Below are 15,449 nucleotides of genomic sequence, written 5' to 3'. Positions count from 1 at the left end.
GGGGAGCTCTTCAGAGCTGGAACGTGGCTTAGAGAGCTTGATTTTATCACCACCCTTCTTCCTCTAGCACCCCATCCTCAGCGCAAAAGGCAACAAAGAAAGGGGCAACCGTAGCAAATGGAAATGGAAAACACATTTAGAAATACATTTACTGAGTCAGGTGTGATGGCTCATGCCTGTAATCCCAGCTACTCAGGAGGCTGAGGCTGGAGGATCACTTGAGCCCAGGAATTCAAGACCAGCTTGGGCAACATAGGAAAACCCCATCTCTTAAAATAGAAACAAATTTGTTGAAATACATATGAAAAATAATTTATTTATGAGATATGTATGAGTTAAATGTCATTAACTTGTATACATCTTTTGTTTCTGCAAAGTTAGTTTAACATATAACTGATCAGAAAACGTGTGGCTTGATCTGCAATCTTCTTCAAATACCCTGGAGGTGAGATTGCTTTGGTGAAAACGATGCAGGCCAAAGAACAAATTCCTTCAAAGTATTGTATTTTGACTATCCCATTAATTAAAAGTGGCCAACATGTTGATAAGAGCAGATGAAACTCATGAACACTAGTTACTTCATTTGTTTACTGACTCCTCCTATCCCTTCCCCAAAACTGGGCATGTATAACGAAAAGAGAGGAAATTAATCTGTTTGAAGGCTTGTTGTGGAGGGTGGACACTAACATCCCTAAGTAAAATTAAAGTAAAACTAATACGAACTTTTTAAAAAATCAGAATATTGAAATAATTGGTGTCCGAATGACAATTAGGCTGTCTAGTAAAGCTTGGAATGTCAATGAGGTCATCAGTAAAACTCCAATGTCTTTGAGTTTCTAAAATTACATATTACCTTCATGAATACAACCAATGGAATACACCTGCAAAAATTCTACTACTTTAAAATAAACTTTCCACCAGGCACGGTGGCTCATGCCTATAATCCCAGCACTTTGAGAGGCTGAGGTGAGGTAGATCACGAGGTCAGGAGTTCCAGACCAGCCTGGCCAACATAGTGAAACCCCATCTCTACTAAAAATACAAAAATTAGTCAGGCATGGTGGCATGCACCTGTAGTCCCAGCTAGTCGGGAGGCTGAGGAGAATCATCTCCACCCAGGAGGTGGAGGTTGTGGTGAGCTGAGATCACGCCACTGCACTCCAGCCTGGGCAACAGAGTGGGACTCCATCTCAAAAAATAAAAATAAACAAATTAATTAAATAAACTTTCCAAGTGGAAGTAATGCATATCAACTCCTTTTCCAGTAGAAGGGGCTTCTCTGCATTCTGAACCACTAATGAAATGTTGGAAAATTGCTAACAGCCCACAGTTGTTTGGCCATACTTATCAAAGCATTTTAAACTTTGCAGAATTTCTTGTTTTTCCTCTCCTTACCTTCCTTCCTTATCATTCCTTTCCTTCCCCGATTATAAATCAAGAGCTTTTAGGTCTTAGCCTTTTATTCCCAACTTTAAAGCAGGTGAGCATAACTGATTTTTTTTTATTTTGAACTTTATTTCTCTCTCGAAGTTTTTTGACTTGCTTTGCATTTACCCTGGTAAACAACCTGGGTCTTAATTATTTGTACCAGTTTATTCCAGTTTAGATGACTCAGATCCTGTTTCTTACTGTCTAAATCACTTTGATTGGCGAGAGGCAGGCCAACAGGCCACATCAATCATCATATACCTATCAGTCACTGCCTTTCATAAAAATCTAGATTAAAAAAGAAAATGTGCAGGGGGAAGGAATTGCCTTCCTATTTTTCTCAAGCCCCTTGTTAGCACAGACCACAGTTTCTTAATGTCAGCCCTACTGACATTTTGGACTGGCTAATTCACTGGTGTGGGGGCTGTCTTGTGCACTGTAGGATATTTACAAGCATCTCTGGCCTCTGCCCTCTAAATGTCAATAGCACCTCCCTCCACAACTGTGACAATCAAAAATGTCTCCAGATATTGCCAACTGCCCACCAAGGGAGGGAACAAAATTATTCCTGGCTGAGAATCAGTGGACTGAATTGCAATAATCCTGAGGGATAGGATTGAGTTTTATTCTAAGGTTTTTGGAGAAATCCATATCAGGAGCATGGCAGGATTTATTTACTAGTAAAATGGTCAAAGCTCCCACCTTTTTCTATGATGTGATCAACTAAGGGACTCTTAATTCCATGCCCACATTCCCTTCTCCTACGAACAGCCTTTAAGCGATCTCACCTTTCTGGGCACTTACCGTTTGAAAGTAGTTTGCATAGTCAATTTCTTTGGCCACAAAACTGTACATGTCAGCTGACAGCTGGTCCTGTGCAAGGTAAAATATACAACCAAGGTAAAACATAAACCAATGGAGAGTGGCTAATGCATAAGTCAACACATCATAGGAGAAAGAGCCTTAAACACTGCTTAATCTCCTTTTTAATACTTGATATGATACAAACTTTCCATGGGCATTTCCATATTTGTCAACCACAGCTCTGAAAAATGCGTAAGTTTGTAAAGAACACCTGCGTCAGTCATTTCCCCAGAGATTTTGACATTTGGACCACAGCTAGAGTTAAAGTCAAAGCTGGTGTAGAGGAGTGATGTGCAAATTAGTTCCATCCATCTCTACAGCTTGTGCCCCTATTCTGAAGCAAGCTCCAAGTACACATTGTGCTATTGCTCTTTTGATAATGCCATTTCTTCCCTTTGATCATTCCACTGGTCTGCTTCCCTTCATTCTCAATACTGACTCCATACTGATTGGTTGATCACAAGCATATGGGAAAGAGATGGAAATGCACCAATTTGGAGGAAGCTTGGATAAGACAGGTGCACAGGGAAAGGATTGCTGACTCAAAACTTGGCAAAATCTGGACTCATGCAATACTGCACACAAATCTAATGGTGTTATCAATCCTTCACTATATTCAGTTGTCCATGAGATTGGGTGACCCAATGCTGCATTGAAATCTGGAATGTTTTATCCTCCAAGGAGAACAGCTTTCAGTTCTATGGAATCACTCATAGCCTGGCATAATAGAAGTACATTTTGAGCAGAATGTAGACTCTGTCATTAACCGTATTTTTGTGCATGTCACTTATCCGAACTTGCTTGCTCAAGTCATACGATCTCTAAGGTTCCTCCCTGTGCAGCTGCTCTAGGCTGGAGATCCTTAGAAGAGGCACTTAGTTGAGGAGAGAAGAGCCTACGTGGTCAGGTTGGGGCAAACATGGCAACAGCACAAGAAAGCTGAGCTAGATGCTGAACTCATGAAAGCAGGTAACTATATGCTTCAGGAAGAGGCTCTTTCATGAAACCTCAAGCAATCTGCACCAACCCCATAACCCTCAGTCTCTCTAGCTGCTAATTAAGCCTATTCTCATTAAGAACACTGGGATGTGCAGGAGCAATCTGTTTCGTTTTCAGTATCTGTGACAGGCAAGCAATTGCTGAGAACATCATTCAAGAGTTCTTGTACACAAGGCAACAGAACAGAGTCACAGAGTTAAAAGAGGAAGTGTGTTCTCTAGAGAGCTTGAAGTACAGATTAGACAATGCTATGCTTGGTCCAGTTTCACAGAATAAAGAAAGAGTAAAAGAAGTTAACATTCATTGGCTGGGCGTGGTGGCTCACGCCTGTAATCCCAGCACTTTGGGAGGCCGAGGCAGGCGGATCACAAGGTCAGGAGATTGAGACCATCCTGGCTAACACGGTGAAACCCCATCTCTACTAAAAAATACAAAAAATTAGCCAGGCGTGGTGGTGGGCGACTGTAGTCCCAGCTACTCTGGAGGCTGAGGCAGGAGAATGGCATGAACCCAGGAGGTGGAGCTTGCAGTGAGCCAAGATCACAACACTCCACTCCAGCCTGGGCTACAGAGTGAGACTCTGTCTCAAAATAAAAAAAAAATAAAAAAAAATAAAAAAAAAAGAAGTTAACATTCATTGGGTCTAGATGCCAGGCACAATGTTACAAGGAATTCTCCTCTAACTCTCTTAGGTTAAGTATTGAATTTCCAATTTCAGATCCATAGGTAGCAAGAGTTCAAGGATCTTATCTGTCTGTCACCCACTGTCTCAAAGTGTTTAGCACAGTAGGGGCACCACAACTTTTTGCTGAATGAACAAATGAAAAAAAAAATCAAGGCTCAAGGATGGTAAATTTCTCAAAGAATAATAAAATGGGCTGAAAGATCACCTCGGCTCTGTTTCAGCTGAGGTCCCTTAAATGAATGCTTTTGTAGTCTGCCAAGGTGGGAATCAACCCTGTCTGTCTTCCCTACAGCAGCTTTGCTGAGGAGACGTCCATCACCAGCCAGGCAGCTGGAGGAGGACATTTCAAGTCGGAGAAAAACAAAGAGTTAAGTGATACAAATGGCTCAGTAGACAGAGGAAAGGAAGGAAGGCCCTGAAGGACTAAACGTTGCATCAAATACACCTTCAACATCTCGGCATCTGTGCTTCTCTAACAGATGACCCTACAAAAATCTATATGTGCTCTCAGGAAGAAGAAAGGATTTTTAAAGGCATGATTGGATTACTGTGCTGTTAAGCTAACAATATGGATTGCAAAAAAAAAAACACACTTCAAGTAAGGAAACTATAAATCAAATTCTCATTTATCTAAATCATTAGCAAATTTTCTTTATAAAGATAAAAAACCCTTTCATCATTAATCAACAGAATTTAATGCATTTTGAAAAATCATGTTTTCTGATTTTACAACTAATCCACACTCAGAAAAATAAAAAAGTAACCAAATTAACCTGTAATCCCACCAGGCAGCTGTTTCTTTTTTTTTTTTTTTTAAATATATGGCTAACCAAATGTCCCAGGAACTGTTCATGAATTGAGCAGACCACGCTATGGTATGAAAATGTCTTATTTATCAGATGAAATCACATTGTATTTGGATTTTCTTCATGCTGGAATGTCTTTTTTTTACTGATCTATATAATCATGTGACTGTACAATGTGTTTTAAGAACTAGTAAATCAAAGCTCTAGTAATTCTTCCATATTAACTTTTGAAATCTTTTTTCATTCTTTGAAAAATTTACTACAATTATATCTACTTACTACTGTATTAATCAAATTAATTCTGGGAAATTCAAAATGTTTATAATATTAACTCTTCTCATCTAGAAATAACTCTCAATTTTATAATGTCTTCTTATCATTATATTGTCAAAGATTGTCTTCTTGTCAAATCTTGTTAGCAACATTTTACAATTCATGAGTTTGTGGTAGAATAAATAGCTCATGATTTTATGGTAGAATTTTTTTTTTTTCTGTCACCCAGGCTGGAGTGCAGTGGCACAATCTTGGCTCACTGCAACCTCTGCCTTCCAGGTTCAAGTGATTCTCCTGCCTCAGCCTCTTGAGCTGGGACTACAGGGATGTGCCACCACACCCAGCTAATTTTTGTATTTTTAGAAGAGACAAGGTTTCACCATGTTGGTCAGGCTAGTCTGGAACTCCTGACCTCAGGCAATCCGCCCACCTCGGCCTCCCAAAGTGCTGGGATTACAGGTGTGAGCCACCACACCTGGCCAATGGTAGAATTTTAAATATTCTGTTGTTTAAAAAAGCCTCCAAGATATTTATAAATACTGATCTTTTAAATAATTTTTCTTGGTGAAAGTCACACCTTGATTTTTATTGTTGACTTCCAGTTTCTGGTCCAGCACGTAGAGGGCTTTGAAGTCAGTACTAAAAGGTAAAAAGCTGAACAAACTGAAACTCAATAACTCTTAGATTTGGCAGAGAAGTGAGTTCACAGAGCAAACTGCTGCCTTGAAAATTGGAGACACAGGCAGGCAGACACAAGAATTATAACTCACTGAAGTAGAAAGCTACCAGCAGAAACCTCTGTGGAAATCAGTACTGGGGCAGGAAAACCAGTACTGTAATTGACGAACTGATGGAGGCCCAGTGTGGACAAGTCTGAAAGTTAAATCCTCCAGGGGGACCCACTTTTACGTAACTCCAGGAGCTCTAAGACCAGGTTCTCACAGGAAATTTCAGACAAAAATCCTCTCCTGCTTTCAGCACCAGGAGGAAAAAAGTAGCCATTTTTAAATATACTAGAGTACTCCATTCTTAACAAGGTCTCCCCTAAAGAGAAATTATTTTACCCAAGCCTAAACTATTGGGCTTTTAAAATTGCCTAACCTACCAAGAGGAAGGGAAATACTCAACTCCAACCCCCTCTAGCCATTCTGTCCCACCTAAGAAAGGAATAATAACAATTAAAACAACAACCAAATGAGAGGCACTGGTGAAATTCACAGCCCTAAGGCACAGCTCACCAAAAGAAAGAGACCGATCATAGCACTATGAATGCTTCCCCTTCTCCCACACCTTACCACATCACCAAAGAACTATTTACTGCTGTTTCTTTTATAATACATCATGTCTACCTTTCAACAAAAAATTACAAACACAGTAAAAGGCAAAAAACAGACTGAACAAGGATCAGAACCACAATTGAAATGGCCAAAATCCAAAACACTGACAACACTAAATGCAGGCACAGATGTGGAGCAACAGGACCTCTCATATATTGCTGGTGGGAATGCAGAGTATAGTCACTTTGGAAGACAGTATGACAGTTTCTTACAAAACTAAACATACTCTCACCATATGATCGGGCAATTATGCTCTTTGGCATTTGCCCAAATGAATGGAAAACGTATGTCACATAAAAGCTTGCATGTGGATGTTTACAGCATCTTTGTTCGTAATTGCCCAAACTTGGCAGCCACAAAAATGTCCTTCAGTAGGCAAGTGGATAGACTGTGGTATATCCAGACAATGAAATATTATTCAGGGCTAAGAAGAGATGAGTTGTTAAGCCATGAAAAGACTTGAAGGAAACTGAAATGCATATTATTATGTGAAAGAAGCCAGTCTGAAAAGGCTACATACTGTAGGATTCCAGCTATATGACTTTCTGGAAAAGACAAAACCATGTAAACAATAAAAAGATCAGTGGTTGTCAAGGGTCAGCAGGGAGGAATAAATAGGAGGAGCACAGAGGACTTGGGGGCAATGAAATTATTCTCTAGGATACTATAATGGTAGATACATTCACATACATTTGTCAAAGCCCCCAGAATATACAACACTAGGAGTGAACCCCTAAGTAGACTATGAACTACAGAAGACAATGATGCACCAATACAGGTTTATCAATTGTAACAGACTCTACCACTGTGTGTGTGATGTTGGCATTGGGGGAGGCTGTATATGTTTGTGGGGAAATGACCTATATGGGAGGTCTCTTTATATTCCACTTAATTTTGCTGCAAAATTAGAAGTGCTCTAAAAAATAAAGTTTACTGATTTCAGAAGGTTTGTTTAAAAAATCATTTCAAAGGTAAAAAAAAGTGCAAAATCTCTGTTTTTCAGAATCACAGATTTGAGATTGAGATCTTTGATGCAAGTCAATTTTATTTTTCTATGCTCTTCTGATTTGTTTTGCTTATTTTTCAGTATCCCCTATTATCTATACATTGGTTTTCCATTATCTTCAACATCTGCCATATTTTCTTTCATTCTTTTTGGCTCTCACCTTAACATTCTAGAAGAAATTCTCAAATTTTTCTCTACATCATTGGCTCACCTTTCTGCAGTGTCAATTCTGTTGTTTACTAAAATCAATTCCATACCTGCATTATTTTTCTACTTAAAAAATATTTCCTAATCTCATTCAGTTCTCATTCCACTTTACTTGACAATTTTATCTCACCTTTATCTATTGGTGCCTAAAATCCATATTCCCTTGATTTCTTTCTTTCTTTTTTTTTTTTTTGAAATGGAGTCTCACTCTGTTGCCCCAGCTAGAGTGCAATGTTGCGATAGCTCACTGCAACCTCCACCTCCCAGGTTCAAGTGATTCTCCTTATTTGGCTTCCCAAGTAGCTGGGATTATAGGTATGAGCCACCACACCCAGCTAATTTTTTTATTTTTAGTAGAGTATTTCACCATGTTGGTCAGGCTGGTCTCGAACTCCTAACCTCAGGTGATCCACCCGCCTCAGCTTCCCAAAGTGCTGGGATTATAGGCGTGAGCCACCACACCCAGCCCATATGCCCTTTAATCGTATTTGAGGCACCAATACATGTTGTCTGAAATTTATTGTTATCATAAGTAAATATTTTTTTAAAGTGTTCTATTTTTGAGTACTTTATTATTATCTTCAACATAGAAAAATAATCTATTCAGGACTATTTTTTGACCTTAAAATGGTAAGCATCTCTTTCCTGCCCCTCCTGCCCACTCTGATAGAATCTTCTCAGACCTAAGTTCTGTCTGATATAAATTTAGTGACTCAGAACCTGCGGGGCTGCGGCCATAGAGGATGCCTGCAGTCAACTTCAGAAATCATAATAAAAATTATTTGAATTTGTTGAAGCTAACAGACCAAAGAACATCTTTGTACGTGATGTCTTCTGTCCTCCATGTTAGGTAAATGATCTGGCTGTGTCCAGCCTCCTTGTGGTACTCCTGCCTGACATGCCAAGGAAGGTCCCAGCCGTGTTTCAGAAAAATCGACACCAGTGGAAGCTCTGCCACCAGTTGGCTTCCCACTGGGTGTGGCCATGCTTGCTTATAGGTTTGCTGGGCTAGATACTTTTGGCAGAAGGGATTTGAAGTAATGTAAATGCTTCTCAACCATTCCACAGCCTTCCAAATTAGAGAGCAGTCATGGGTTCTTCCAGCATCTCATTTACTTCCCATGACATGGCACTAATTTTGTAATAAGGAATTGTAGGTTCAGACTCAAGGTTGTCTTTTAGTCTAACAATATATGTGCTCTTCAGATTATGGGGAGGACAAAATGAGCTAGACATCTGTCTTGCTGTTGTTGTCTTTCCCAGACTCAAGTTTGACTTTCAAAAGGAAAGATGATACACTGAAGAAGAATAAAATGGAAAAGAAGAGATACAAACTAAAAGAGAGAGAGGACAAGGCTAAATGAGAAAAACAGAGACATGGGTGAAGCAAGGATAAGAATTTATGTGATGGCCGGGCACAGTGACTCACGCCTGTAATCCCAGCACTTTGGGAGGCCGAGGCGGGCGGATCACGAGGTCAGGAGATCAACACCATCCTGGCTAACACGGTGAAACCCTGTCTCTACTAAAAATACAAAAACTAGCCGGGCATGGCGGTAGGAGCCTGTAATCCCAGCTACTCGGGAGGCTGAGGCAGGAGAATGGCATGAACCAGGGAGGTGAAGCTTGCAGTGAGCCGAGATCGTGCCACCACACTCCAGCCTGGGTGACAGAGCAAGACACCATCTCAAAAAAAAAAAAAAAAGAATTTATGTGATGAAATATGGGGAGATAAAAGCAGGAAAGGTGATGATGGAAAGTGTCACCTTACAGTGAAAATCCTAAGACTGCAGCCAGTCTCCTGTGGGAAGCAAAACAAAACTGATACTGCTGTCGCCAAGTGGATTAGGTTTCTATTCACTGTCTTCTCTATTGTTACATCATTGCTCACAGGTCCTTCTTCACTTTCTCTCCTCTTATTGAAAAATTACCAACTACTTATACTTCCTTGGATGTATTGATTCAGGGGTCTTTTATAGAAAGCCTTGGGAAGAAAAGAGAAAGCAAGTACCACTTGTGAAGAGTTGGGCTTGTCTCATCTTGAAATATGGAGGAAGGCAGGGTTTGGATGGGCTCCTGAAAGAACACAGGCAGGCAGTGCTGCACCTGCAAGCCTGCCTGAGGGCTCAGTGGGTTTTGTCTTATGGAACGCATCTTGACTTGGTTTTCCTAGTGGGCTAAATCTCTCTGGGTCCCAAAGATCTGGGGAGCTCTGCTTGGTCCTCAAAAAAGAGGAATCAGATTACTACTTCATTAACTTTCAGCCTACAAACTTGCACTTGGCTGGTTTGCCACAATATAGGGGATCCCAAACACTTGCCAAACCATGAAGAGATCAGGGGAAATCACCCATTCGAGGAAACCCAGCAAGGGGAGGTAGGAAAACCAAGGTAGGTATTTAAAACAGTTGGCAACCAACAAAGTAAAAATAAAAGAATAATCAGAAGAGAACTTTAACAAAACCAGCACTGAGCACTCTCAAGGAGATCAGCTCAGCACACAAATGAGACTCCCTTGAGCACAATGTAGGGTTTCATGAACTGGATATGATCATTTCAAAGTTCATATAACAAAACGGATGTAATAGACTAGCCAAGATAACTACAAAAATGGAGTGGGGGCTACCTTACTGAAGATTATATTTGCTATGAAATCATTAGAATAGAAACTATATACTATTGTCTCAGGTGTAGGCAAACAGATTAATGAAACATAGAGTCCAGAAATAAATTTGAGTAATTAGATAGTGAAATTTCACTTCGGGGGAAGGTGGCTTATTTAACAAATGATGCTGGCATAACTGACTATCTATCTGGAAAAAAAAAAAAAGAAAGAAACCCCTACCTCACATCATATATAAAAATAAATTTCAGATGTATTAAAGTGCATAAAATAGGTGTATAAAATGAATTTAAAACATTAACATAAAATTAAAGAAGAAAAATCATTTAACTTGTGTAGAAGATGTCCAAATGTCCAAAGGGCTACCCAGGATCTTTTCCCATGCAAAGGAAACACATTATTAAATTTTTAATGGCAGATGTCAACATAAAGTCAAAAGACAAATGGCAGACTGGAAAAGGTATCTGCAGCACAGGAGGTAGAAAAAAGTTTAAAACTGCTGATATATAGAGAATTTTTATAAATTGATATTTTAGAAAAACAACAGAAATACTGGGCCAATTGCCAATGCAAATAGGCAATTCACCAAATTAAGAATGTGTATAAATACATGGACAATGTCCAGTAAATACATGATACTCATCAACATTTATATTCAGGGAAATTAAGAACACAATAGTGAAGAGGTAGTTTTTCTTCCCTCACCAAATTGGCAAAAACTGAAAATAGGAGCAACATACGTTACAAGATGAAGAAAAATGTGCAATTTTATGTATTGCTGGTTGAAATGTAAAATGCAATTTCCTTTTCAGAGAAGTAAACTGTCAACAGCTATGAAAATTTAAAAATGTATGCATAGACTCTGACCTAAAAATGTCACTTCTTGGAATCTATCCTATAGAAAAAAAATCACCAGGGTATAAGGATATACATATAAGTATATGATTATTGTATCACTTTTGGGAATGCCAAAAAATAAAACTAAAACACACCAGTTTGAACATCCATTAATAGGAAAATAGCTAAATAAATCATGATGTGTGTGTGTGTGTGTGTGTGTGTGTGTGTGTGTGTGTGTGTATCCCTACTGTGGAATATCATGCAATTTATAAAAAAGACTGATGGCTGGGTGCAGTGGCTCATGCCTGTAATCCCAGCACTTTGGGAGGCCGAGGTGGGAGGATCATGAGGTCAGGAGATCGAGACCATCCTGGCTAACACGGTGAAACCCCATCTCTACTAAAAAAATACAAAAAAATTAGCCGGACATCGTGGCAGGCACCTGTAGTCCCAGCTACTTGGGAGGCTGAGGCAGGAGAATGGTGTGAACCCGGGAGGCGGAGCTTGCAGTGAGCGGAGATCCCGCCACTGCACTCCAGCCTGGGCGATAGAGCAAGACTCTGTCTCAAAAAAAAATAAAAAATAAAAAAGACAGTTTGAACTACAGCTACTAACCTAGAGAGATGTTCAGGATGTGGTGTTAACTGAGAAAATTAAATGGTATATTAATATAAACAATATGACTGTTTTATTAAAAATAAACATATAGGCCGGGCGTGGTAGCTCACACCTGTAATCCTAGCACTTTGGGAGGCTGAGGCAGGCAGATCACTTGAGGTCAGGAGTTTGTGACCAGCCTGGCCAACATGGCAAAACCCTGTCTCTAGTAAAAATACAAAAATTAGACAGGAGTGGCGGCGTGCGCCTGTAGTCCCAGCTACTCAGGCGTAAGAATTGCTTGAACCCAGGAGGCAGAGGTTGCAGTGAGCCGAGATCACGCCACTGTACTCCAGCCTGGGTAACAGAACAAGACTCTGTCTCAAAAACAAAACAAAACAAAACAAACATAAAACAAAAACAAACATATAAATAACTAGAAAAATGCTATCTATGACTATGTATGATTATGAAGAAAAGTCTGGAGTAGGATATAACAGGTTCTATCTAGCACTGGCTTCCTTATCTTTATAACAAGTTATGGCTGCCTGGCACCTAACAAAGTGCATTGTCATAACGAAGTCTTAACAAATATTGGTGGGGAGGTCTCTACCCTGTTTGGAAACAGAAAGGTTCCTGGACAGTAAGGGGGAGAATATTAGTGTTTTTCTTTATATATTTTTGTATTTTTAACTGATTATGCTGAACATGTACTACTAATCTTTGAAGAGGAAATGAATATATTTTTGGCACAATAGCAAATATAAGAAGCTAGACAGGAATGGATAAAGCTACTGAACTTTTATCCTGATCTATGTGGATATTCACATCCAGCATCCCTGCTTACCACCACCCTCTCGTCTGTTGAAAAAGAAATTAAAAGAAAAAAGAATTCTTAACAGAGGAACATAGATCCATGGTAGATAGTTAAAGAATAGATGGTAGGCCAGGCGCAGTGGCTCACGCCTGTAATCCCAGCACTTTGTGAGGCCGAGGCAGGTGGATCACCTGAGATCAGGAGTTCATGACCAGCCTGGCCAATATGGTAAAACCCCGTCTCTACTAAAAATACAAAAAGAAATTAGCCAAGCTTGGTGGTGTGCACCTATAATCCCAGCTACTTGGGAGGCTGAGGCAGCAGAATCGCTTCAACCTGAGAGATAGAAGTTGCAGTGAGCTGAGACCGTGCCATTGCACTCCAGCATGGGCAACAAGAACGAAACTCTGCCTCGAAAAAAAAAAAAAAGAGAGAGAGAAAAGAATAAAAAAAGAATACACAGTAAAAATGAAATTGGAAGGAGAGAAGAGTTATGCTTCAGGAATACCGCACATGCCAGATATTTGGCATGTATGCAGGAGTTCAAATGACAAATCAGCTGCACTCACAAAAAATCTGGCATATGAAGTACTAGTCTTACTTTGCTTGGTTCCATAGTACTGTAGGCTGGGAGATAATGAATTCTTTAAAAATCTTTCAATGTTTCTAATTCTAGAGAGAAATTCTCCCTGATTCTGAATGTCACCTGAATGCAAGGTCAAAGCCACTTGCACAGGGTGGCTGTAAGAGAAAAAGCCTATGGACAAGCTAAGACTAGACAGAGCCATGAAGAACAGAGATGTCCACAGGCAAACTGGTTATTCTCCTTCAAAACTGGATGTGGTTAGGACAGGTTCCCAGAATAGTTACAGAAATGTGATGTTTTTGTTCCTTGGGTCTAAATACAGTTTTGGTTTCCTTAGAAACCCAAGCTGACATATATGCAGGTAAAGAGATGTACATATACACAGAGCATCACGAATGGTCTATTGCTAATTAAGTCCGGTAAAATATTTGCAAGGAAAGGAGATGGGAAACATCTGAATGAGCACAACAGAGGACATCGTTACACGAGCACAGAGTCGCAGTTTTCAGAACGATGTCCTCTCTTTTAACAAGTGGGAAGTTTTCTTTTCTGTGACTCTCTTCATGGCTAGCATTTCAACTTCATAGATAAGTGTCTTCCAGGAGGCATAGGATGGATAAAGTGACTCAGGAAATATCAAAAGGCAGCCAAAAAGGAAATAATTAAGTATCAACAGTGAGTCAAGGCTCATCTATGGTCAAATTCTCAACTGTCCTGTGTCACCTAGAATTTATTCTTTGGGACTCAGATGATTTACAAAAGCGTCACACAAAAATAAAGGTCATTTCTCTTTGCCTAGCATGCACGCCCACCAATGATAACTGAATGCTGCCTTCCTGTCTAGGTCACCATCAAAGCCCCAACTACTCGGGTTCATCCTGGACTCCTTGGAGATGCTAGCCGGCGGGCTTGGGGACATTCAGTTCAACTAGAGGCTCACTGACAGAGTTTTAAGAGAACTCCAGTGAACAAAAAGGGAATCCCTGAGGGCTCCCCAGCCTGTCCCAGTAGAGAGGAGCAAAGAGGGCAGGTACCCTGCAAATCTCCACTCTGTTGGCAGCCTCTTCCATTTCTTCCCTGAGGGCATCAGCCTTGGCACCCGCAGGCTGTAAGCTGCTGGACAAACCTGAAGACTTGGAAGTCTGCTGCCACCTGATGGAAAATAGGAGAAAAAGAGATGTGAGACAGGTAGAGCCCTGGGGATCCCATGGGAGCACTGAGAAGACAGCTGGTTACAAATATTACCCAGGGAGCTACATACCCTCACTTGAAAAGGGAGGTCATAAAAAGGCACCAAGGACTAGGCAAGGAGACAGTGGGCCCACATTTCCATGCGTCAACTGCTGACTGAAGCTGAGAATCAGCTGCCCCTTCAGATAGGACAAGCATCCCCCGGTTTGTCACCATTTTCTCTACTGTCTTCCAAACACTAAAGCCAAATGACAATCACTATTGCTGTCTTTTTAAAAAAATTAACGTTATTTTTAATGGATAAATCATAATCATATACGTTTATGGGTACAATGTGATGTGTTGGGATATATGTACACATGTACGCACACACACAGTATGGAATGATTAAATCAAGCTAGTTAACATATCCATCACCTCACTTACTCATGATCTTCTGTGGTGAGACATCTGAAGTTTAATCAAGGCGATTATAGTAATATATTGCATATTATATATTTCAAAATAACTATCACTGCCCTTTAAGCACAGTCTCTATCATTGGTTTAAGTCCCCTGCCTATCCTGTGGGAATTTGAGTATGGAAATCTTCACCTTCTTGGCTGAAGCCAGTGATGTATGCTAAGTGAGAAGACATGCTGGTAAGATTAAAAACAAATCTGACAGCAAAAATCTCCACTGGTAAGCCCAAAACAATTTTTATGGCAACATTTAGATTCCTCATGAATGCTTTCTTAAAAATTTGGTCTTCTAACGAAGCCACTCAGAAAACTTTAGGGGGAAATACAAATATTTCTGGCTGCTGTGTTATCAGCAGGGAATTACCAAAAGTAGGCATAATTGGAAAGACGGTTCCAATTATGCTAGATAGTAGTAGCTGAATTAGGTCTCAGCAGTGGGTTCCTCTCCTGAGTCTGTAAACTCAACGGGTTGTAGAGGCCAGCAAGTTAAAAAAAAAATAAAATAAATCAAATGAGCCATTATCTTAAAAACTAGTCCGCACGATCCTCTATTTCCTACTTGTAATGGGGACAGGAAATATAAAACTATTTCTCAGCTCTAAGAAAAACAATCCTGTAATAAAGAGGACAAACAGCAGCCAAGGCTGGCTTCAGTCTTGGGAAGTCAGGAGGGAGCAGGGAGAGCTGGGAACTTGGTAGGAGGGATCCTGCCTTGTCTAAGAGAGAGTAGC

General features: G+C 40.1%; 1 protein-coding gene across 4 annotated transcripts in view; it reads right to left on the bottom strand.

The window, feature by feature from the left end:
- The window catches only part of ARHGAP44 (Rho GTPase activating protein 44), a 205,530-nt gene that overhangs the window by 48,165 nt on the left and 141,916 nt on the right, over positions 1 to 15,449 (bottom strand). For all 4 annotated transcript variants that reach the window (XM_032139111.2, XM_032139112.2, XM_032139117.2 and 1 more), the window contains exons 7-8: positions 14,102 to 14,219; positions 2,233 to 2,301 (exon numbers count right to left, since the gene is read on the bottom strand). In XM_032139111.2, coding sequence (XP_031995002.1) covers positions 2,233 to 2,301; positions 14,102 to 14,219 — 187 coding nt within the window. The remainder of the gene's footprint in view (positions 1 to 2,232; positions 2,302 to 14,101; positions 14,220 to 15,449) is intronic.

Source organism: Hylobates moloch, unplaced genomic scaffold (genome assembly GCF_009828535.3).
Source record: "Hylobates moloch isolate HMO894 unplaced genomic scaffold, HMol_V3 SCAFFOLD_19, whole genome shotgun sequence".
NCBI classification, from domain to species: domain Eukaryota; kingdom Metazoa; phylum Chordata; class Mammalia; order Primates; family Hylobatidae; genus Hylobates; species Hylobates moloch.
This window is presented reverse-complemented; position numbering and strand designations above follow the sequence as displayed.